Source organism: Sapajus apella, unplaced genomic scaffold (genome assembly GCF_009761245.1).
Source record: "Sapajus apella isolate SASKATOON/1434 unplaced genomic scaffold, GSC_monkey_1.0 scaffold15, whole genome shotgun sequence".
In the NCBI taxonomy this organism is placed as follows: Eukaryota; Metazoa; Chordata; class Mammalia; order Primates; family Cebidae; genus Sapajus; species Sapajus apella.
The window spans coordinates 30,637,736-30,659,904 of record NW_022436955.1 but is presented as its reverse complement, the minus strand read 5'-3'; the positions used below and the strand labels follow the sequence as shown (position 1 = coordinate 30,659,904).

Here is a 22,169-nt window from a genome sequence, read left to right as displayed (position 1 = left end):
CAATTCTCCTGCCTCAGCCTCCTGAGTAGCTGGGATTACAGGCACGCACCACCATGCCCAGCTAATTTTTTGTATTTTTAGTAGAGACGGGGTTTCACCATGTTGACTAGAATGGTCTCGATCTCTTGACCTCGTGATCCACCCGCCTTGGCCTCCCAAAGTGCTGGGATTACAGGCTTGAGCCACCGCGCCCGGCCCTTACTTTTTTTTTTTAATGTGGCTACTAGAAAATTTAAATGCTCTTTGCAGCTTCCACTGTGCTTCCATCAGGGCAGCCCTGGCCTAGATCTGGAATCAGCAGCTCCCTGGGCGCAGCTCTGCAGGAGATCTCCAGTGACTCACTCGTCTCGTTCCTGTTTTTTTCTCCAAAGAACTAAAATACGTCTCCTTGCTGGTTGTGTTCATTAATGGAGCCACTCTGGGGACTCCTCTCTGGAGCCTACTGGATTTAGGATGCAATTTGCCCACTGGTGGGGGATCCCTGGGCCACCACTGAGAGGAGATGCGGGCATTCCAGTAGCCCGGGGGTTCAGAAGTGGAACAGGCCGACAAGACTGGAGCCGGCACGGCCCCACTGGAAAGAGCTTTGCCAAGTAGCAGCTACCTTCCCTCAGCTGGTGTCTCCACCCTGTCTGCCTCTTGAGCTTCACTTTGAATACCTTCAGTGCTTCCAGGCCTGGCCGCACTGTGTCCCCGTTCCTGTATCATGACTGCTGAGTGAGCTCTGATGGCCACCAACCTCATTGGGCCTCGGTTTCCCTCTCTGCCACAGGGCAGGGTCCTGACCTTTAATGTGACTGTCAGGCTCTCACGCCTGCACAGGGCATAGCACAGTCAGCGTGAACTGCAGTGGTCAGTGTGAAGGCCCAGGGCCCCCGTCCCGTCTCCTGTGTTCTGCCCCTGCCATATCCTCACTGCGAAGGAAGCCTTTTCCTCTAGGCTTCAGTTCTTGGTCCCAGCTGACTGCAAGCTCCAGTTCCTTTGTGGAGTCACATCATGTCTCTGCACCTGTTTTCTCTGTTAAAGTGAAGACGACAGTAGTGGCTCTCGTCTGGGGCTGCTGTAGGATGCAGTGAGGTGACGCCCAGCGTGGCTCGGCATGGTACATAGTATGCGGAAAGATGAGAACGCAGGCTTTGCCAGTAGCAGCTCTTGGCCCACCTGCAGCTGTGTGGTCGTGTGGATTAGCCCCCGTCAGTCTTTCCTTTCAGAGGCTGGCAACACCCAAGCCAGAGGACCCAGGGTTTTGGTTGGGACTTGCTTGGTGGTGGGGATGGCGATTGTGAGAAGTGGAGCTGTGGTGGGGTGGGAGTAGGGGACAGAGAGGAGGGTGCTATCAGCAGGTGAGGGTGTGAGGACGGGACGGCAGGGAGGTGTGAGCCCTGCACTGGGCCCTGGCCAAGGCCAGCCAATGTCTAAGGGCCAGTGTTCACCCCTTCCCCCGTGTCTTGCACAGTCTCCTCCTGGCTTCTGGCTGAGATGAACACGGCACAGGCAGGTACATGGGGTGGACTGGCCTCTGGCATTGTCTGGATCCTAAAACCCATGGTGACTTTGTTTCCATGGAAATATGGCACTGTGTCCAGACAACTGAATTCTACCTCACCTTATTCATAAACTAGGGATTATCTGATTTTGGTTTGTGTGGTCAGGCTTCTAGAGTTTATTAGAATAGACAATGTGGGTTATTATTTTATAAAGGGTGACATTGACTAAAATAGAATAATGTCTTCATTGATGACAAGGGTATTGGCTGAATGTGGAGAAGTCAGTGAAATCTCCACAGTGACAGACGCCCTCTGGAGATGGGGCCAAGGCTAGGTGTGCACCTCCCCTGCCAGCCATCATCAACCTGCCCCTGTCTGTCGCTTTGTTACTTCTTGGTTTTAAATTTCTGCAAATGTTTCTTGTTACAGAGTACGGTGTTTGTGAAAACTTGCGGAAGCTGGAGATCACAGGCGTGTCTTGTCGGGACGTCTACGCGAAGTGTGAGTGAATCTGTTTGTCATCGTCCATGATTAACTTTGTGCCAAAAGCAGACAGTGCACATCAATCATAAATAATAAAAGTGATTTAGTCCACACGTTTGTTTTCTCAGACACCGTCTTACAGTCACATTTTGGATACAGCACCTGTAGTAGTAGCACTAAAATTGAGGGAGGGGCGCTCCGTTCTCCCATTCTGGGCATCGTCGATACAAGTGTCCTTTATTAGGCATCTTGAAGCTCTTTAGATCCAAGAAATGTGGGCTGCACCAGAGCGATTTGGCTGCTCCTGGAGCTGCCTGTTTCTCTCACTTCTGGGCCTCCAGCTCTCAGGGTGGGACTGCCCGTGGTAACTGGGACATTAAGCTGTGGTGCCTTCCGTCCAAGCCCCCAGGTACGGAGAGGCGGCCTCCCTGCTGGAGTTCTCCTTCCCCTCAGTGTTCTGTGAGCAGGATGAGCCCCCCAGCCGTTTCATGTTTCTCCCGTTCCCTGCTTTACAGAGTCGCCTGCAACACTCACTGAACAGGCAGAGGCTGCCTGGCCCAGGCTGTCTTTCCCAGGGCATTTCCTCAGTGCCAGGGACTTTCCCACTTCTCACTCACTGGACAAAGCTCTTGGTTTTTTTGAATGGTCAGAGGCTTTCTATGAGTGTCTTATACCACAAGTTTTCATTTTCTGACGGTTCTTTGAGTTTCTTTTCTTTTTCTTTTCTACAAGGCAAATGCTCTCTGAGTTTCTTTTGGCCCATATCATTTCAAAGTGACACGAAGACATACTCCTAAGAGTTGTAAGCACCAGAAGTCACATCCTGGTAGGGACACAGGTGTTAGGGTTTCTTTAACACCCAGAGGAGTGTACACATGGATGCTCCTCTCAGCTGCGGGGGTTGGGGCTGTTGCCTGGTCACTGCATCCTGCTGTCCTGTGGGAGAGGCCATCTGGGCACAGGTGAGCAGGAGGTGGTGTGGCTGAGGGCAGGGCAGGGGGGTGGGCACAGACGGAGGGGATAGGAGGACAGGGCATTGGGAGATTTCTTTTCACTGCTGATTCTTAACTCCTTGAAGATGTTTGCAAAATGCAGAGAATTCACATCTGTTATTTAGTTTCCCTTGGTGTTTATTGCCCCCAGTGTTTGGTCTGCATTGGCCAAAGCAAATTTCAGGGTTCATTTTCACAACACAGGAATTAAGTTTCTGTGAATTTGCTTTAAGGCTTATCCAGGAGAAAATTACTTAGCTTTGGGAACAGGTGGTGGAAGAAAATCACCCTTAGCTCCATAAATGGGTGGCGTAGTCGGCCAGCCTTAGTTGAGCTGTGTGAGGCTGGCCTGAGTTAGCTGGCTGGGAAGTGCCAAGTGGGTGCTGGGCAAGGTGAATGTCTTAGCTGGAGACGGTCATCCAGATACTCACTGGCCAGGACACCTGCCCTCCCATGTCCTGAGCCCCAGTGAGCTGTGGCTGGGGGCCTGCGGAGAGTGTGCTGGCCATGGGAGGAGCATGACTGATCGGGTGTGGAACGAATTCCTATGCTTGCTGCCACCATGATTTTCTGCTGGGACCACTTTTGGAAGGAAAAAGTGTCACAGTGGTCTCTCCAGCAGGCTTCTCAGAGCCTGTCTCCCTGTGTCCGGGTGGCTGCATAAACACAGGGGGATTATATCACACTGTTGAGGGGCGGGCATTGGGTCATATTAACGCTGTTTGCACAGTCCTCAAAGAGCTATCCTTAGTCCTTTCCCTGCTGTGTCTGTTCAGGTGTAAACCCTCGCGTGAATTCGGGACGTTTTATGAAAATTCTCCCTGATTATGAGCACATGGCGTACAGAGACGTCTGCACCTGCTGTATGTACCTCCTGCGAGCTCTGACTTCTGCAGCAGCCAGCACAGCCAAGAACTGCATGGGGAGGGCCCTCTAATTCACACACGGGGCAGCTGGTCCTGGGAGCAAGCAGACCTTGTGGCTTTTTGTTGTCCTTTCACGTTCACTTGCCACAGCGTGGCTCTGGTCAGCGGTGACAGAGATCACGCCTGCATGCTGGACTCCAGGCCATATTTGAGTCATCTTTCTGCAGTGGTTTCTGGGTAGTACCAGTCGAGATCACTTTAATGCACATTTTCACATTTATCATTTATTGAGGAGCTACTGCAGAAATTCATGCAGAGGCAGAGAGGAAAGAACAGAGTAGAAACTTTAAAACGTTTATTCTAAAGTGAAATGTGAATAGTTGACTTCTGAGCTTTATTAATCACATCTTAATTGCCTATTTGAATTAAAAATCACACGCATATACCCTCAATAGACAAATGCAGGTAGCAACAGTTGATTCTTTTTTTATTTTTTTGAGAAGTGGTCTCACTCTGTCACCCAAGCTGGAGTGCAGTGTCACAATCTCAGCTCACTGCAACTGCCCCCTCCTGGGTTCAAGTAATATTACCACCTCAGCCTCCCAAGTAGCTAGGTTACAGGCATGCACCACCATGGCCGGTGCATTTTTTTTTTTTTTAAAGATGGGGTTTCACCATGATGGCCAGGCAGGTCTTGAACTCCTGACCTCAGGTGATCCACCCACCTCGGCCTCCCGAAGTGGTAGGATTACAGGCATGAGCCACCGCGCCCAGCTGGCTGGTGAATTTTTTTTGTATTTTTAGTAGAGACAGGTTTCACCATGTTGCCCAGGCTGGCCTTGAACTCCTGACCTAAAGTTATCTGCCCACCTCAGCCTCCCAAGGTGCTGGGATTACAGGCATGGGCCACTGTGCCTAGCCAACAGTTGACTCTTTAAAACTTAATTCTTTTCTGCTGGGTGTGGTGGCTCACACCTGTAATCCTAGTACTTTGGAAGGCTGAGGCATTGGGAGGCTGAGGCAGGCAGGTCACCTGAGGTCAGGAGTTGGAGACTAGCCTGGCCAAGATGGTGAAACTCATCTCTAGTAAAAGTACAAAAACTAGCTGGGTGTGGTGGCGGGTGCCTGTAATCCCAGCTACTCAGGAGGCTGAGGCGGGGATTCGCCTGAACCTGGGGAGTAAAGGTTTCAGTGAGTCGATATCACTCTAGCCTGGGTGACAAGAGCGAGACTCTGTCTCAAAAAAAAAAAAAAAAAAAAAAAAGAACTTAATCCTTTCGATGGAGCTCTGGAAATTTTTCTGACACAGTCATAGGAATTTAATGCTGTCTCCACTTTTTGAGACAGGATCCTGCCTGTTGCCCAGGTTGGAGTACAGTGCACAGTCATAGCTCATCGTATCCTTGAACTCCTGCCTCAGCCTCCCTAGTAGCTGGGACTAGAGGCATGATGGTACATGCCTGGTTAATTTTTCAGTTTGTTGTAGGGATAGGGGTCTTACTATGTTGCCCAGGCTGGTCTTGTACTCCTGGGCTCAATCAGTCCTCCCACCTTGGCCTCAAAGTGTTGGGACTGTAGGCGCAGCCATTGCACCTGGCCTGTTTCTGCTTTTATTAGCTCAGAGTGGTTGAGTGGGGAGAGAGACAATGACTTCAGCTATCCAGAAAGAGATTAAAAACACCTGCCTGCTCTAAAAGCTGTGTAGCAGTTTCTAGAAGCACGCGGAGCCCATACTACTGCTTTCTTCAGCCCACCAGACTGCCCGTGAGTCAGCATTGCCTGTTGAGAGCAGACCTACATCTTCAGTTTCATAAATACCCGATTTCTAGAAACACCTACCGAAAGCAGAAAGAATAAGAGTCGTTCACAGAACTTCTAGTGTTCTGCCAAATCTCAGCAGATCGCTGCAGTAGGGGAACTGGGCCTGTCTTTACTGAGGGGACCTTCCTGAAGTCGGGGAGGAGGTGCCTGGATTTGGTTAGCCCACGCTTCAGGGTGGTGTCTGAGTGCTTTACACGCCTGCTAACAACACTGCCTTGTTGAGGTGAACTGTCTAGCTGAGTGGAGGTGGAGCCAAGGGACCTTTCAGGAGTCTGTGGACAGGGAGCAAGGGGCTGGAAGGGGCCGAGGTGGGAAGGGAGCGGTGGGCAACGTTTGAAGACATTGTGCTGTTCTGGACTGACCAGCCCTTCCTCTGAGCAGTCAGTGAACGGTCGACTTAGTGAGCACAGACAAGAACGGTCTCTCCTTGGTGGTGACGGGAATGTGCCAGGTGAGGGTGTTTTTTTTTTTTTTTTGAGGTGGAGTCTTGCTCTGTTGCCCAGGCTGGAGTGCAGTTGGGTGATAACTCGCTCACTGCAAACTCTGCCTCCTGGGTTCAAGTGATTTTTGTGCTTCAGCCTCCCCAAGTAGCTGGGATTACAGGCACATGCCACCATACCTGGCTAATTTCTGTATTTTTAGTAGAGGTGGAGTTTCACCATGTTGGCCAGGCTGGTTTTGAACTCCTGACCTCAGGTGATTGATCGGGCAAGGGCTTTTCCATACAAGGGGACTAGCACTGAGAGGCTCCTCATGTTGTACCTCTGTCCCACGACTTCTGGAATGTGCACTGTGGTTGTAGGATGGAATTCTGTTCCAGCTGGTCTGGAACTCCTGGACTCAAGTGATTATCCCATCTCAGCTTCCCAAAGTGTTGGGATTACAGGTGTGAGCCACTGTGCCTGGCCAATGTTCTGTACTTTTTAAAATATGTAAAATACTCATTCATTTTATCCTTTACTGAGATATTAACAATGATATTTCCTAAAAATATAGAGTGCCTTTCTTAGAAATGTAGCATTCCTTGAAACATCTGGTCCCCTGAAGTTGGAGCTGAACTTGGAGCAGGCGAACATGAGGAAGAATTCCATTCATTATATGGCTGTGGGAGTACAGCAGGGGCCGCAGAAGCATCCGCAGCCTAGTTCCCAGAGCCTGTGGAGTTGTCAGCTAATCTGTGTGGGGTCTCCCAGGGCAGCTGAACAGATGAGCACAAAGGGGGCCTCAAACAGCAGAAACCCATTTTCTCACAATCTGGAGGCCAGAGGTTCAAGACAGTGTGTCCTGGGGTCCTGCTCCCTCCAAAGGTCCTTGGGGAGCCAGCCTCCTTCCTGCCTTTTCCTGCTCTGGTTGGATGGCTGCAGCCCCTGCCTCTGTGCCCACTTGGCCCCCTCCATCTCTGTCTGAGTATCCATCTCCTCGGAAAGACAGCAGTCAGTGGACATCTGGCCTTGTTTGCGCCTGCGTTTCTTTATCCTAACGTGGTCACACCTGCATTACATGTTGATTACTTCCACATAGGGCCACATTCTGAGGTTCCAGGGGACATGAATTTTGGGTGACACCACTCAGCCCAGCCCCCATCGTAATGGAGACTTGGTGGGTAAAGGTGCGGGTCCTGAGGCAAGGGGGCATCCTGGATCACCTAGGCAGGCTTTGTGTCATCACAGGGTGTTGGTATGAGGGGGGCCCATGGCGGGAGCAGGAGTGAGAGGTAAGAGAGGCTGCACGTAGCTCTGAAGGTGGAAAAGAGCCCAGGGGCCGAGGAGGGCAGTGGCCTTGGAAGCTGGAAGGAAGGGAGTGGACCCCCGAAGCCTCTAGGAGGCAGTGGCCCTGCGCATGCCTCGGCTGACAGAAAGGCAGCTCACGTTAATCCATTTTCTTCCATAGACTCCCCTGAGCAGCACAGGCCAAAACCTTTAGCTAGGGGCATCCACTCACAAAATCTCCATCCCTGCCAGGCTCCTGGCATGGAGCCCACCTGTGGTGTGTGGGCCAAGGTTCGAGGACTGTGAGTCAGGACAGGTGTGGCTCTTCCAGATGTGCCAGCGCCTGGGTTGGTGCTGGCAGGAGAAAGTGTAACCCCACCTTTCATGGTCCTTTCCCATTTGGCTTCATTTTGAATTCATTTAGGGAGCATTTATGCAGGGGCTCCCAGGGTGGATCGATGCCTACTTTCAATACCTGGAATTAGAGGAATGCGTTCATCTCAAAAGAGTATTCTGACGTTTTTCCAGTCTCTACTGTGAGGCCAGATCTGTACTCTCAGAATGGGGTCCTGGACATGGCGTCCATGTCTTCTGGGAACTTGTTTGACGCAGCTTCCCTGGTCTCTCCCTGTGGCTGTCACGTCTGGAACTTCTGGTGATGCTCATTTGTGGACTTCCGACCTGGACTATTCCCTCCCTCCCTTTAGTAAGGGTTAAAATCATAAAGGTGGCAGCATCTGGTAATTTATTGCCAGATGTTAAAACAATATTTAATAAGAGGTAGCGATGTCCTTATTCACATTCTCATCTTTAATGTATTTAATTTTTGGTACTGAAAAACGGCATAACCTTCAAGGCAGAAATAAGGTTGCTGGTTTTTTTATGTAGTTGTTTAGCCTCCTAGATTGTCAGAGAAGCATTTATTTCTTTAACTGACAGGTAAGGATTGTATATATTATGTGTTTATGGGGCACAGTGTGATGTGTTGACATTTCTTTATGTTCTGGAGTGATTCTCAGCCTGGCCACACATTACAGTCACCTGGGAGCTTCTCAGAAACCCTGACAGGTCCCCCACCTCACTTCCCTATCCCCTTGCTGATTGACTTGGCTGCCATGGGGCTTGGAGTTGACGTTTTCCCATGTTCCCTCTGATTTTGATGCGCAGTTAGGGAGGAGAGCCACTGCAAACAAAGGAAGATCATCTTTTCTCTGTGTGAAGCCGATGTGTATGTATATATATTTGTTGTTGAGACGGAGTCTTCACTCTGTCGCCCAGGCTGGAGTGCAGTGGTGTGATCTTGGCTCACTCCAACCTCTTGTCTCCTGGGTTCAAGCGATTCTCCTGCCTCAGCCTCCCAAGTAGCTGGGATTATAGGCACGCGCTACTATTTCTGGCTAATTTTTGTACTTTTAGTAGTGGGGTTTCATCATGTTGGCCAGGCTGGTCTGGAACTTCTGACCTCAAGTGATCTGCCTGCCTCGGTCTCCCAAAGTGCTGGGATTACAGGCGTGAGCCACCACGACCGGCCCTGTTCCTTGCTGTTTCATATGGGAAGATAATGTGGCAGGTGCCCAAGAGTGAGCCTTTAAAGTGGCCTGGTCTTGTGGGAAGGCATGATCACCTGCTGCCCTTGACTGAGACACTGAGGAGCTTGTGAGGAACTGAAGTACAGGGTACATTTTTCCTGGGTTCTTTTTTTTTCCCCCAGAGCCCACTTTAGGAAGGACTGGGTCCTTTGAATTTAGAAAGATAGGCGGCTAGAAGACATGTTTATAATAAAAATGGTGAGGCATTAGGGTTTACAGATAATATTCACGTTTGTATGGGTCCATCTCTGCTCTTGACTGTCTGAATGGGAGCTGAATTCCTGTTGAAATCTATGGATTCATCTCTTGAATAAATACATTTGCTTTTGCGATAGCTATGCTTCGTAAGGGTGCTTTTTAAAGTGCATGTTCTCGGACACGGGCTTTGCGATTCCATGAGGAAGCTTGTGTCCCCTCTGGGTCTGCATGCTGGCAGCCCATCTGGCCACACGGTTTCTCTGACTCATCTCTTGGGATGGTTTTGGTGGCTGTCGCAGATTAAAGGAGTTGATACCTGTTCAGCAGAGGCTGCTGCTTCCAAAGTACAGCAGAGTCACCGCTTTGAGCAACATGCAGAGCTTAAAGATCCAGGGAGGATGTCGCTTTAGAACTGGCATCTCGGGAGGCTGCTGTGTTTTTATTTCAGAAATGCTGCATTGAGGCAAAATAGGGAACTCCCCTTTTGTGATTGCCAGGCGTCTGAGGCAGGCTCTTTGGGCATTCTTCAAAGGGGGAGCTGAGGGGAGGGGAGGAGAGGAGAGTGCACCATGCTGACTAGTGTTATTTTTTTCCCCCAGTATTTCATGATGAAGTTTTGAAAATAGAAGAGTTGGAAGAATTGTCCAGTGAACCCACATTTCGTTATCCAGCTACCCAGCTGCCCAGCTATCCATCCCTCCGTGGACTTACTTTCTGATGCATTTCACACTTGCAGGCATCAGTACATTTCACTCCTAAACACTTCAGTGTCGAGATCAATGTTTGTTATGGTTCTTGATCACACACCCATCGAGATGTGACTGTAAAGCAGCAAGACCGGCTTGACTGTGTCCTGTAAACGGACTCAGAGGATTCCGTAAGGGGTGGCCGGCAGCAGCCTGCACACAGCCCAGGCTCAGTTAGGAACTTCCTAAATGATGATCTGGGCTGAACCCTGGGAGCTGTTGGAGTCCAGCCTCCTCTCCAAAGGCTCGAGAGGTTTCTCATTCCCTGTACCCTAGATCCAGGTGGGGGCCTCCTTGCTGCCGTCTGGCCTCTTGCCCTCCCTGCTCCATCTTCCTTCCTGTGGTCTGGAGGGGTCATGCTGCTCCAGTGCTCAGAAAGCTTGCATGGCCCCCACAACCTGCAGAGCCCCGAGACCCTGCCCATTCGCTGAGTCACACTTGCTCACTCAGCAGATACAGTTGCAGGACAGCAGACGGAAACCATGTCTGCCAGCATATTGACTGCGCTGTGGTCTCTGAGTGGTGGGATTACCAGTGAGCTTTAGGTTTCCTTTTTCCAAATTGTCTTCAGTGACTATGTATGTGTTGCTTTTGAAATAGGGGATTTTTTTTTTTTTTTTTTTTTTTTTTTGAGACAGGGTCTTGCTCTGTTGTCCAGGCTGGAGTGCAGTGGCACAATCATAGCTCACTACAGCCTCCTCCTCCCCGGCTCAAGTGATCCTCTTACCTCAGCCTCCTGGGTAGCTGGGACCACTGCGCATGCCACCACACCCGGCTAATGGAAATTTATTTTTAAAAAAGAGGTGACCCAGCTGAAATTTTAATCTGCAGTCCTGTGACATTTTGTCCTCTGCCCCAACCTGTTCCACAATCCCTGACTTCCGCTGTTGTGTCAGATGCCACTGGGGCTTTCCCGGGGCTGTATTTTATTTTCTTCATCTCTCTTTCTGTTCTTGTTCTGACTGCTCTAGTTAGAATAGTTCATTTTCATAGGACTCGTCTTAGGAAATTTGGAGTATCACTGGCTGCTCTCACCTCTTCATATGGACTTTGGAATCATTTTGTTAAGTTACTGTTTAAAACCTGTGGGTTTGGGCCACATGCGGTGGCTCACGCCTGTAATCCTAGCACTTTGGGAGGCCAAGGTGGGTGGATCACCTGAGGTCAGGAGTTCAAGACCAGCCTGGCCATCATGGTGAAACCCCATCTTATAAAAACAAAAACAAAAACAAAAAAAAACCTGTGGGTTTGAGTTGGGACAACATTATGTGTGATTAGTTGGGGGAGTTTTTGTCCTCAGTGTTTTCTCGCCTTGTACGAATGCTTCTCGTCTCTGTCTTTACTGAAGTCTTGTAAAGCTGTGAGTGGACTTAGTGCCTCCTGTTGCCGATGCCAGGTCTGCTGTTCCCCCCACCAAGCAAACGATGCTTTTGCTGCATTCCTGTGCGAGTCCTTGTTACTTGTCTGGCTGAGTGCTCAGTCATTCTGCAGGACTCAGGGTTTGTGGGAGCTTTCCAGGTACACAGGCGCCAGGCGTGCTCTCTGCCCTGAGCTGGTCTTGCTTGCTGCTCTGGTGGGTGTCCTGGGTGAGCACGGGGCCCCCTCTCATAGGCAGCCCTCACGTGATGGTTCCCAGCACTTTCTATCCCACCGTCAGGAGACCTGGGACCTGTGCTTGGCCCAGTGACCCAGATGAGTGAGACTCTATCTGCCTGGGCCGGCTGGCTATGGTGACCATGATGGGGAGGTGTGTGCAAAGCACCCTGTCTATTCTGTCTATATAGAATATCTATACAGGTCTGTACTCTCCTGCCAGGTCAGTACTCTCTACTCGCTCACCCCTTCTCCACCCGCCAGATGAGCTTCTACACCCAGGCTCCACTGTCAGGGAACGCAGGCCTGGGCAGGGGAAGTCACTGGGAGCCTCCTCCTTCCCCATGATCACACTCACTGCTTTCTCTTGCCAGGTAAGGCTTCCCGAATGATGGGAGCTGGCAGTGGTGGTGAAGTGTGCGAGGCAGGCTTTATCAGGCATTTAGCAGCCAAGGGGTGGCTTGTAAATGCCGATACAATGCAGGGGCTAGAGGGGCTGGGCTGGGCTGACCTGGGGGGCTGATGGAGAGCAGGCATGTGAGGTGGAGAGGCAGGAGGGTTGGTGGCAGCCACATGGCAGAGGGCCTAGGGCCTGGCCAGGGAGCTGTGGAGAGAGGCAGTGGGTGGGTCGGGGGTTCAGGATGGCCTGAGGGGAGGCAGCTGGCACAGTGGCCCATACGCCATGTGGTAAAGACCTAGGAAGGGCCTGGGGGCAGCTTCAGGGGTGACCTGGAGCTGCTCAGGAAGTGAGATGGCCCAGCCTGACTTGGCCATTGGCTGGCAAGGAATGGGACAGAGATGTTTTGTCCTGGGCCTCCGGCAAGTGTGACATTGTCATTATTGGGATAGCTTTAAAGATCTGATTGCTTACGACATGCCTTGTAGTGGTGCCAGCGTCTTAGCATTTGGCAGGCCTGATCCAGCTCTCTGTTTGCACCCCTTCTGTCTTGTTCCTAGAAAAGAGATTTCCCCGCCTTGCTTGATTTCCCCCCCACTGATGGGAGGCTCATCACTTTACGGGAGGCTCATTTTACTCAGGCTTTCTGAGGATCATTTCATTCTGATACAGCTTCAGAGGCTTGGTGTGCGTGTGTTTGGAGTGCTCTCCTGCAAGTCTTTTGTGAGTCCTCATGGTTCCCTCCTACTTCTTGGGGCTCCCTGGCTCCCTGTGGCATGGTGGGTCTAACACAGAGACTTGCTCTTTCTCTTCTCCTGTAGTGCTTCACCGATACAGACACATTTTGGGATTGTGGCAACCAGATATCGGGCCGTACGGAGGACTGCTGAACGTGGTGGTAAGTCCCAGAGCCTTGTGACGGGGTTTGTGCATGGGCAGGAGTGACGTCTTAAGTGGAGGATGAGGGCCTCTTCCACCTGGGTACCAGCTGGCCCACATGGGCGTGGGAGGTAATTACCAAAAACTTCTTGCTGGGTCACTTTTCAGGACCCCCATTTTATTTTCCAAATGAACAAAGATTCGCTTAGAGTACCACTTTGGCCTTTTGGTCCATCCTTGGACTTTCTGGTCGTAGGGGGTGGCTGTGAGGGCGTTTGCTTCCTGGATGCTGAGGCCTAGTGTGCACATGCAGGGGTGGTCTGGAGTCTGCACTCAGCCAGGTCCTTCCTTTCTGGGTCTTTACCCCACATGATCTAGCCATGTTGTGCTCTGACGTCTGTTTCCTCGGGTTCTGTAGATCCCCTCTGACCCTATAGTCTGGAAAGTGCTAGAATGTTGCAGGTGGAAGTCCAGGCTGGTGGCAGAGTTGCCTCCGTTTCCCATCTCCTGGCAGCCTGGTGTTGGGGTCTGAGGACCTGTGAGGACATTACTTTTCTGTTTCCTGGGTCTGCTGTGGCAGTGTCTGTCTAGTCCCAGGTACTTGATTATGGCCAGAGATGGAAGTCTGGTTTCTTTTTTATTAAATTCTCATATTCTGTTGATGTTTTCCTTCTCTTTGTCCATCTTTTTGGGTATAGTAGTGAAAGTTTGTTTCAAGTCTAGCCCTTGCCTTTTCTCCTGATCTCCAGGCATGCCAGTCGTCCCTCACCCCTCACCGTGTGCCTGGGCACTTGTCTGGGTGCCGTGGCCTGGTCTTCCCAAGAGGCCCTGGCCCTGGCCTGCAGGCAGAGCTGAGTCAAGAGCACCTGCTCTGCACAGGCCTAGGGTGTGCGCACGTCTCAGGCTTGGGGAGGTGTCTCATTCTCATTCCCGGTCGCTCTGCTTCATCTGTGGGGCCCAGGCAGAGGCCCTGGGTGCACTCTTTCCCCAGGCCCTGTGAAAAGGTCCTTCTGCCTTTTCTTGGCTTTGTAAGCCACGCTTCACTCAGCCCCTTCGCCTCTCAGCAGCCATGCTGCTTCCCACCTCCACTTCCCACCCCTCACTCAGGATTCCTCAGTGTCTAGTGCAGCTGCCTGTGCACAGTGTGGGGCTGTGTTCTCTGGTTACCGTCTTCGGCATTTCGCCGCGGTAGTCCTGGCCCGTGTGGCCCTGGCCTCCATGTGTGCCTCTCCAGCCTGCAGGTGTCAGGCATAGGCCTTCCTCCCCAGCCAGTGTTCAGTGGCCTCAGGAAGTGGGGAGAAAGCCCTGCCCTTCGGCCCCCCAACCTGTCCCTGTTCTTCAGGGCCTTGTGTCCTCATCTCTGGGCTACCTTCATTGCTCTCTGATGTGTTCAGTCTTTTTTTGTTTTCTCTTTTCTTCCTCCTGGACTTAGGAGACAGACAGTCTTCAGTCTTCATGGCTATTCTTAGCAGGAGAGTAGGTTTGATATGAGCTCTGTGGCCAGGGCGAGGAGCAGATGTCTGCTTGTAGTTTTAGTTTCTATGCTACCCGGCCACCTGCCAACTTATGTTGAACAGTAGCTGCTCATTCAGCACAGAGGTCTAACTTTTCTTGGTATTTGAAGGTGTCTCTGTGGAGTGAGGATGTGGTGCTCTGCAGGGTCCGCAGGGCTTCTGGTCTGCCCTCCCATCCTCTCCCCCTTCCTCCCTCCCGCCCTTTCTCCCTCCTTCCTGCCCTTACACCCTCCTGCTGGAGCCTCTTGAAGGGAAGGCCCTGCCCTGACTGTTGAGCTCTGGGCTGGCACCTGGCCCCTGAGATGTCACTGTTGCCATTGCTTTTGCCATGGTGAAAATCTGGCACTGGCGTTCGGCTTGTGCTCTCCTCCCTTTTGTCCACTTGGACCTGGGGCTGAGCCCAGTGAGGGCGGGTGTGTCTGTCTCCCTGTGGCCTCTGCACAGGTTCTTCTGGGCCTGGTGTGCACAGCCCCTGGGCCAGTGGCTACTCTGTGACTCTGGCCTTTGCTCCCCAGGTGGGGTTTGGGGCCGGGATACACATTCTCCTTTGTCATCTGGTGGGAGCGGCCATGGAGAGGCAAGCTGTGCGTTTGTGGTGTTGGGCACTGAGTCCAGCTTTGCTTTTAGGATGTTTCCTTCAGGAGACCATCCTGGCAGCTCACAGCATGGGCAGGTTGCTTTCCTTTCTTTTAGTGGAAAGAGAGTGGTAATTGTTTTTCTTACTGGTAGTGAGTAACAGAGTAAAAATGAATCCCAAAAAACAAAAAGCAGCTTCTGAAAACCAGGGAATAATTGGGGAAAGTGTAGTCTGTGAGAGAACAGCACCAGCTCATGCTTGACCTGGGCTCATTAGCCTCAGAAATGATGAAATTCTCTCCTTGGTTGCTGGAGCTGGAAGTCTCGTTGGTTTCAGCTCTCCCAGAGAGGATGACGCTAGGCCGTCTTTCCTTATAAGCATGTGGCCACTGTGCCCAGAGCATGCTGGGGCCACCCCACTTCTGCGTTGGCACCGTCAGTGCCCAGACACGTGAGGATGCACGGCCAGTGCGCTCCCTCAGCTCTCTCCGCCCCTGAGGTCCTGCTCTTGGGGTGCTGGCATGTCTCTCCTCTCCTGCACTTTGGTTTTGAAGCAAATCCCAGGCCTGTGGCATTTCAGCTGTCCCTCCCTCCATGCAGCGCCCTAATAAAGGGGGTGTTTCCCGCATCTCCATGTCACTGCCACACCTGACAGAAGTGGCAATCATTCCTTCCGTCCCCTGATGCCCAGGCCATGGCACCCTTCCAGATCATCTCAAAGGCACCTTTGAACCGGTTTGTTCACCTCAGGGTACGAATGGGGCCCTTGTGCTGCCATTGTTCACTTTCTCCTTTTAGGAGATGCACTTCTGTTCCCTCTGTCTGGTTGAGCATCTCACCCCATCTCACTTTCTGGATTATTCTGCCTCCTCCTGGTGTCTGCCCCCATCTTAGAGCCGGAATATAGTGCTGGGCACTGGCTCGCATTCGAGGCAGCTTGAGGGTGGGCATGCACGTCCCAGGTGCTGGCCTGGCGGGAGCATCTCTGTGCGATTGCAGTGCGGAGCACGGGGCAGGGGAGGGGTGGCTGTGTAGGGCAGCCTTCGCTCTGGCCTGGGAGCTGCTTGTGGACCTTTCCTTATCTCCTCCTGCAGGTGGACGGCTTGTTCATCATTGGGTGGATGTACCTGCCTCCCCACGACCCCCACGTCAATGACCCCATGAGATTCAAGCCTCTGTTCAGGATTCACCTGATGGAGAGGAAGGCCGCCACGGTGGAGTGCATGTACGGCCACAAAGGGCCCCACCACGGCCACATCCAGGTGTGTGCAGTGGCAGGGCTGGTCCTCACCATCCCAGTGCCATCTTGCATGGGCTCCAGCCAGGCCTGCTTTGGTATTCTCAGGTGCAGACTTGGGCTATAGCAGATCCATGGGCGGGAGGGAGGCTCTGCCCTGCCCCACTGTGCATTGTTCACGCCCCCGTGGCGTGGTGGACTCCAGAGTCACTTGCCAGAGCCCTCTGTTGATTCCATTCTCAGAGCCGCTGGTTCTTTGCAACTTCAGTTCCTCTGTTTCTTTTTCTCCTGTTTGCAAGAATGTCAGTAGAACTGAGTGCGCTTTCTGCTGTCTGATCTGATCTGGCAGTGGTCCCCATGGTGAGCACCGTGTGTCATCTGTCACACATTGTGTGTGAGATGCAACCTTTTTGCTGTTCCATGTCACGCTGGGAAATGCAAACACCCCTCTCTGGGACGTACCACCACTTCCTGCTCTGTGGGGAGTGTTGCTCAGGGAGACTCCATTCCCTCCGCTGGCCCCGCATCAGTTGCATCTTGGGTGCCTGCAGATGGGTTTGGTGGGTGTGGTGAGGGAGGGGTCGTGGCCACCTGCCTGGCGTGGGGGATGCTGTGGCGGATTCTGTGTTTCTCACTCTCCTTTTTCCTTGCATTGCGGACACTGAAGATTGTGAAGAAGGATGAGTTCTCCACCAAGTGCAACCAGACGGACCACCACAGGATGTCTGGCGGGAGGCAGGAGGTGAGTCTACGAGCTGGCCCCGTGTTCACATGATGTAGACCTACCCTTTCCCCACGGGGAAAGTTGAGGCCCACGCGGGAGTGAAGTCAGCCACGTGCGACCTGTATGGTGGCCATTTAACGTGGTTTAGCCCGGTATTGTCAGTGCAGACAGTGCATCCAGCACACTTGAGAAACAGCTTCTTGTGGGCTTGTGTGCAGGCAGGCGAATTGCCGGTCCCCTCCACCCACAGAATGATGAACCACACAGGTTGTTTCTTTAGTTAGCTGTGGTTTGCCACTTTGGCGGACGTATCCACTTGCTGAGGATTTGCTGGGAGGCTGCTTCTAGGATGGGGGTACAGGAGACCCCAGGGCCGCACCCAGGGCTCCTGTGTTTTCCACCCTCAAGCAGACCGTGCACAGGCTTCTGGATTGTGCCAGTGCAGTGGGGAGGCCTGCGTGTGATTGCTTGCCTGAGTATTTTAATACTGTCCTTGAGTTTTAGCATTCAAGGATCTAAGTCTTCCTGCCATTTCAAAATATTCTTAAGAAGGAAGGTACAGTGGCTCACACCTGTAATCCCAGCACTTTGGGAGGCTGAGGCAGGAGGATCACTTGAAATCCGAAGTTCAAAACCAGTCTGGGCAACATAGTGAGACCCTGTCTCTACAAAAAACAAAAAAATTAGCCTGGCATGGTGGCATGCCAGCTACTTAGGAGGCTGATGCGGGAGGATCGTCAGGAGGTCGAGGCTGCAGTGAGCTATGATTGCACCACTGCACTCCAGAGTGAGACCCTGTCTCAAAAGAAAAAACAAAAAATCAGGCACGCTACCATGACTGGCTAATTTTTTTTGTATTTTAGTAGAGACAGGTTTATGCCATGTTGCCCAGGCTGGTCACAAACTCCAGGTCTCAAGCCGTCTTCCTGCCTTAGCCTCCCAAAGTGCTGGGATTACAGGTGTGAGCCACCATGCCTGGCAGGGTTTGCATTTCTTAGCCAGTTTGAATTTCTCGTGGTCAGAGTCTTGCTCTGTCACCTAGGCTGGAGTGTAGTGGCACGATCTCAGCTCACTGCAGCCTCCACCTCCTGGGTTCAAGCAAGTCTCCTGCCTCAGCCTCCCAAGTAGCTGGGATTACAGGCACCCGCCACCAAGCCCAGCTTATTTTTGTATTTTTAGTAGACACAGGGATTTACCATGTTGTCCAGGCTGGTCTCGAACTCCTGACCTCAGGCAATTTACCTGTCTCGGCCTCCAGAGTGCTGAGATTATAGGCATGAGCCACCACACTCAGCATTGTGGTGTCACATTTAAGTGAAAAATGTCAACAGATTTTTCAAGAATAGAAACTCCTCAGCTTTTGAGCCCATAAAAAAGAAAACCATAGCCGGGCGCAGTGGCTCAAGCCTGTAATCCCAGCACTTTGGGAGGCCGAGGCAGGTGGATCACGAGGTCAAGAGATCGAGACCATCCTGGTCAACACGGTGAAACCCCGTCTCTACTAAAAATACAAAAAATTAGCTGGGCATGGTAGCACGTGCCTGTAATCCCAGCTACTCAGGAGGCTGAGGCAGGAGAATTGCCTGAACCCAGGAGGCGGAGGTTGCGGTGAGCCGAGATCGTGCCATTGCACTCCAGCCTGGGTAACAAGAGTGAAACTCCGTCTCAAAAAAAAAAAAAAAAAGAAAACCATATTGTATTTCTGGTACTATATACTTTGGGATTAGGAAAAGTTCCTGTAAGGCAACTTCTGTGTGTGGGCTCACTGAGTTTGAACTGTAGTAGTATTTTTCCTGACTTTAAATATAATAACATTATCTCCTTGTGGAAACGAGAGAAACCCCCAGGAATGAAGGTGAAAGCGAATGCTTTGCTGGAATCCTGATGGTGGTGTGAGTTGATGTTTCCTGTATTTTCAGTTAGGCCAGCCTAGTGTCTTGGGGTCAGGGGCTGTCTGGGGCTCTTCTTCATGACCTGTCTTGTCATAGCCATGCCTCTCTGTTTGGTGTTGGCGGGTTTCAAGTGGGTTTGTAGCAGCTCATTAACTATTTGGAAATTGAAGCCCATCCAGATAGGAGTTGCCACATTTTTTTCTTTTTTGTCTTTGGATTTGTCTTAAGATGTGTTTTCATCCAGGGAACTTTTTAATGTTAAGAGATGGGGGGTGTCTCTCTTTGTTGCCCAGGCTGGTCTCAAACTCCTGGGTTCAAGTGATCTTCTTGCTGGCCTCCCAAAGTGCTGGGGTTATGGGCATGAGCCACCGCACCCAGCCATATTTAAAATTTTTACAAAAGCATATGTATCTATCTTTCCTTAAAGGCCTCTCGGTTTAGTGTCCGAGATCTCTCCCCACCCTGATATGTTTACAAATGAGTTTTGCTTTTATTCTTCTCTTGTGTCTATGTCTGGTTCTGTTGGATTTATTCTGATGTGAAATGTAAGGCTTAGCCCCAGGCTTGATTCTGTGCATCCTGCTCCGTTATCTCCACACTGGATGTGGAATAACCACACTTTCTCCATCAATTTGAAGTGCTGCCTTTGTCCTAGGTTACCCTGTATATTCCGTTCATTTCTGGACTTGATATTCTGATCCTGTCTACACGTCAGTACCATACTATTCTAATTCTTGTAGTTTTATCACTACATTTTATTTTACTTATGACTTAGTGACAGGGTCTCACTGTGTTGCCCAGGCTGGGCTCAAATGATCTTTCTACCTCAGCCTCCCAAAGTGTTGGGATTACAGCTGTGAGCCACTGCACCCAGCCTATCACTATATTTTAATTGCCTGTGTTCCCCTTCTATTTTGGAATGTTCCTGGCTCATCTTGTTCATTTGCTATATGAACTCCAGAAGTAGCTATTTCCCAGAAACATCCCCTTGTTGTCTCTTCTTGTGATTGGAATCACAGCATGCTTACTTACGGTCAGTGTATGGGGCGCTGCCCTACGTGTGATGTCCACATCCCTGTCCAATGCACTCCCTTGGCTCTTCCTGCTCCTGAACTCTCCCTCCCAGAGTCGACAGGGTGAGGGTGCCACTGTCCCAGGCAGGGCAGAGGCTGGCGCTGGTGACAGTGCCGTACCACCCATCCCAGAGTGACAGCGGCCTCTCCTCTCCTGCCGGGGTCCATGCCCTCCTGTGGGGCTTGTCACCTGGTCCCACAGTTACTTTATCTTGAGGCCTGCAGTGTCCTCACTGCTTTTCTTTTAGGTTCTGTGGGGGTTCAGGAGGGTAGGGCTGTCTGTGGATTTGTGCATCAGCTGGGAGCTCCTCTCCACTTTCTAGCTAAGTCTTTCAGGCCAGAGAGCAAGTAGGTTACCGGGAGAGCTGGGTTCCAGAAAAAGGACATGCCAGGAGATCTGGACATGGCGATACATCCCGATAATTTTCACAACTGAGGTAAAAGACTTTGGGATTACCCTGTGCTCTGCTGGTCAAGAACTTCTGGATCAGTGGTGTATGTCCATTTTCACACTGCTGATAAAGACATTCCCAAGACTGGATAATTTATAAAGGAAAGAGGTTTAATGGGCTCAGTTCCATGTGGCTAGGGAGCCCTCACAATCATGGCAGAAGGCAAAAAAAAAAAAAGAGAGCACTTGTGCAGGGGAACTCCCCTTTATAAAACCATCAGATCGTGAGACTTATTCATTAGCATGAGAGCAGCATTGAAAAGACCCACCCCCACGATTCAGTTACCTCCCACGGGATCCCGTCCATGACATGTGGGAATTAAAAGAGTGACACAGATGAGATTTGGGTAGGGACACAGCCAAACCTTATTAAGCATGTTCCAAGGGAGTGGAGTCTTGTCTGCCCAGGGAGGTTGGAGGGGCTGGGCTGTGGACGGGGGAGGCTGCAAGGGCCGCGCTGTCTCTTTGGCATCCTTATGCCTCTATGTGAGTCACCTCCGCCCTGTGAGGTTGTTCCTTGCACCCAGGCTGCCTCACTGGCATGATCTGATGATATTACTGGGGTTGCGGGTTCCCTCAACCGTGGGTCCTTGTGAGAAATATGACCCTCAGGCCCACCAAGACCTGGCCTTTTCTGTGTGGGTGCCAGGCCAGGCCAAGCCACCATTTCCCTTCCCACCCCTGTGTTTCAGACCCCTCCCTTCAGACAGAGGCTTTTGGAAATCTAGGGTCTGTGAAAGGAGCAGAGAGAGGGGAGAATGGGCCATGTCCCTGTCCCAGGCAGCCATCCCTGTCACCCTCAGCCCCCTCTGCCAGGGCTGCTGTGAGGGTTGTGAGGACAGTGTGTTTAGTGAGCAGGCTCTGGGTAAATGTGAAATTGATCGGTGCCCAAGAAAAAAAAAAAAAGAATTTTTTTTTTTTGGTGCCTGTATGTGTTGCCCTGGTAAGTAATTTCATAATAAACATGCTTGGGAGGACCCTGTTCTGGTTAACAGGGCCTGGTTGGGAGTCCTGTTGCTTGGACCTCTTTATGCCAAGTGACATCATGGCTTATCTTCCTAATGGTGTTGAGTTGAAGTCTCCTTACTCATGGTGGTAACATTGAAATCTTTGTTCATTACATTCAGTTACTTTTGTTTCTATCTGTTATTTGAAGAGGCTTTCCTCCTTAAGTTCAGCCATTTTAATGGAAGGTTTTAATTTTGATGAGGTCTAATTTGTGAAATATTTTTCTTTTATGGTTATTTTTTGAGTCCTAAAAATTGAGTCCTAAGAAACTCAGTTTGCAAAGGTAGGTTCCATTTATATTTTTTAAACCTAAGTTTGGCAGCTTCACATCAGGTTCTGCATTTGTGTGGAGGCCTGTGGCCCATCTTGAATGATCCTGTGTGTGGTGTGAGGTGGGGTCGGAGTTCCTTCTCTATATGAAAACCCAGCTGATGGAGAACCCCTGCTGAAACCTTCTTTCCTCAGGGGCAGGCGCAGGCACCTCTGATACAATCAGGCAGCTGGGTCCGTGCCAATGTTTCTGGGCTCCTGGCTCTGTTGGCACCTGTGTGAGGCCTGAGGTTGGTGCCCATCTCATGATGGGAGCTTTGTATTGGGCAAGTTCGGAGAGCTGCCTGGTTCTCCCGCTTTGATTTTGGTTTTCCTGATTGCCTGTCTGTCAAGGTTCTTTGCTTTTCCATAGGATTTCAGCCTCGGCGAGTTCACTTTGCTATAGTGCCTGGTGGGCTTGCAGTTGGCATTATGTCAGATCTATAGATCAGTCTGGAGAGAACTACTCTTGGAACAGGGCTCAGATGGCTCCCAGGCCACACACACGGCATCTCTACGTACCCAGTCACCATGATGTCAGATGTGTAGATCAGTCTGGAGAGAACTGCGCTTGGAATGGGGCTGAGATGGTGCTTAGGCCACACACATGGTGTCTCTATGTACC

General features: G+C 51.2%; 1 protein-coding gene and 1 long non-coding RNA gene across 5 annotated transcripts in view; one reads left to right on the top strand and one right to left on the bottom strand.

The window, feature by feature from the left end:
* The window catches only part of FBXO31 (F-box protein 31), a 48,712-nt gene that overhangs the window by 18,574 nt on the left and 7,969 nt on the right, over positions 1 to 22,169 (top strand). The window contains exons 2-6 of one of the 4 annotated variants that reach the window (XM_032284623.1): positions 1,917 to 1,988; positions 3,739 to 3,825; positions 12,703 to 12,779; positions 15,945 to 16,112; positions 16,755 to 16,829. In XM_032284623.1, the coding sequence (XP_032140514.1) occupies positions 1,917 to 1,988; positions 3,739 to 3,825; positions 12,703 to 12,779; positions 15,945 to 16,112; positions 16,755 to 16,829 (479 nt within the window). Of the gene's footprint in view, positions 1 to 1,916; positions 1,989 to 3,738; positions 3,826 to 9,911; positions 10,145 to 12,023; positions 12,605 to 12,702; positions 12,780 to 15,944; positions 16,113 to 16,754; positions 16,830 to 22,169 lie in introns of those variants that run through there. The other 3 variants (XM_032284624.1, XM_032284625.1, XM_032284626.1) reach the window with 3 other exon arrangements.
* Positions 10,357 to 11,694, bottom strand: LOC116555737. The gene is made up of 2 exons (XR_004270649.1): positions 11,132 to 11,694; positions 10,357 to 10,974 (listed from the first exon to the last, which is right to left on the bottom strand). It is a non-coding gene; the product is annotated as an uncharacterized LOC116555737 (long non-coding RNA).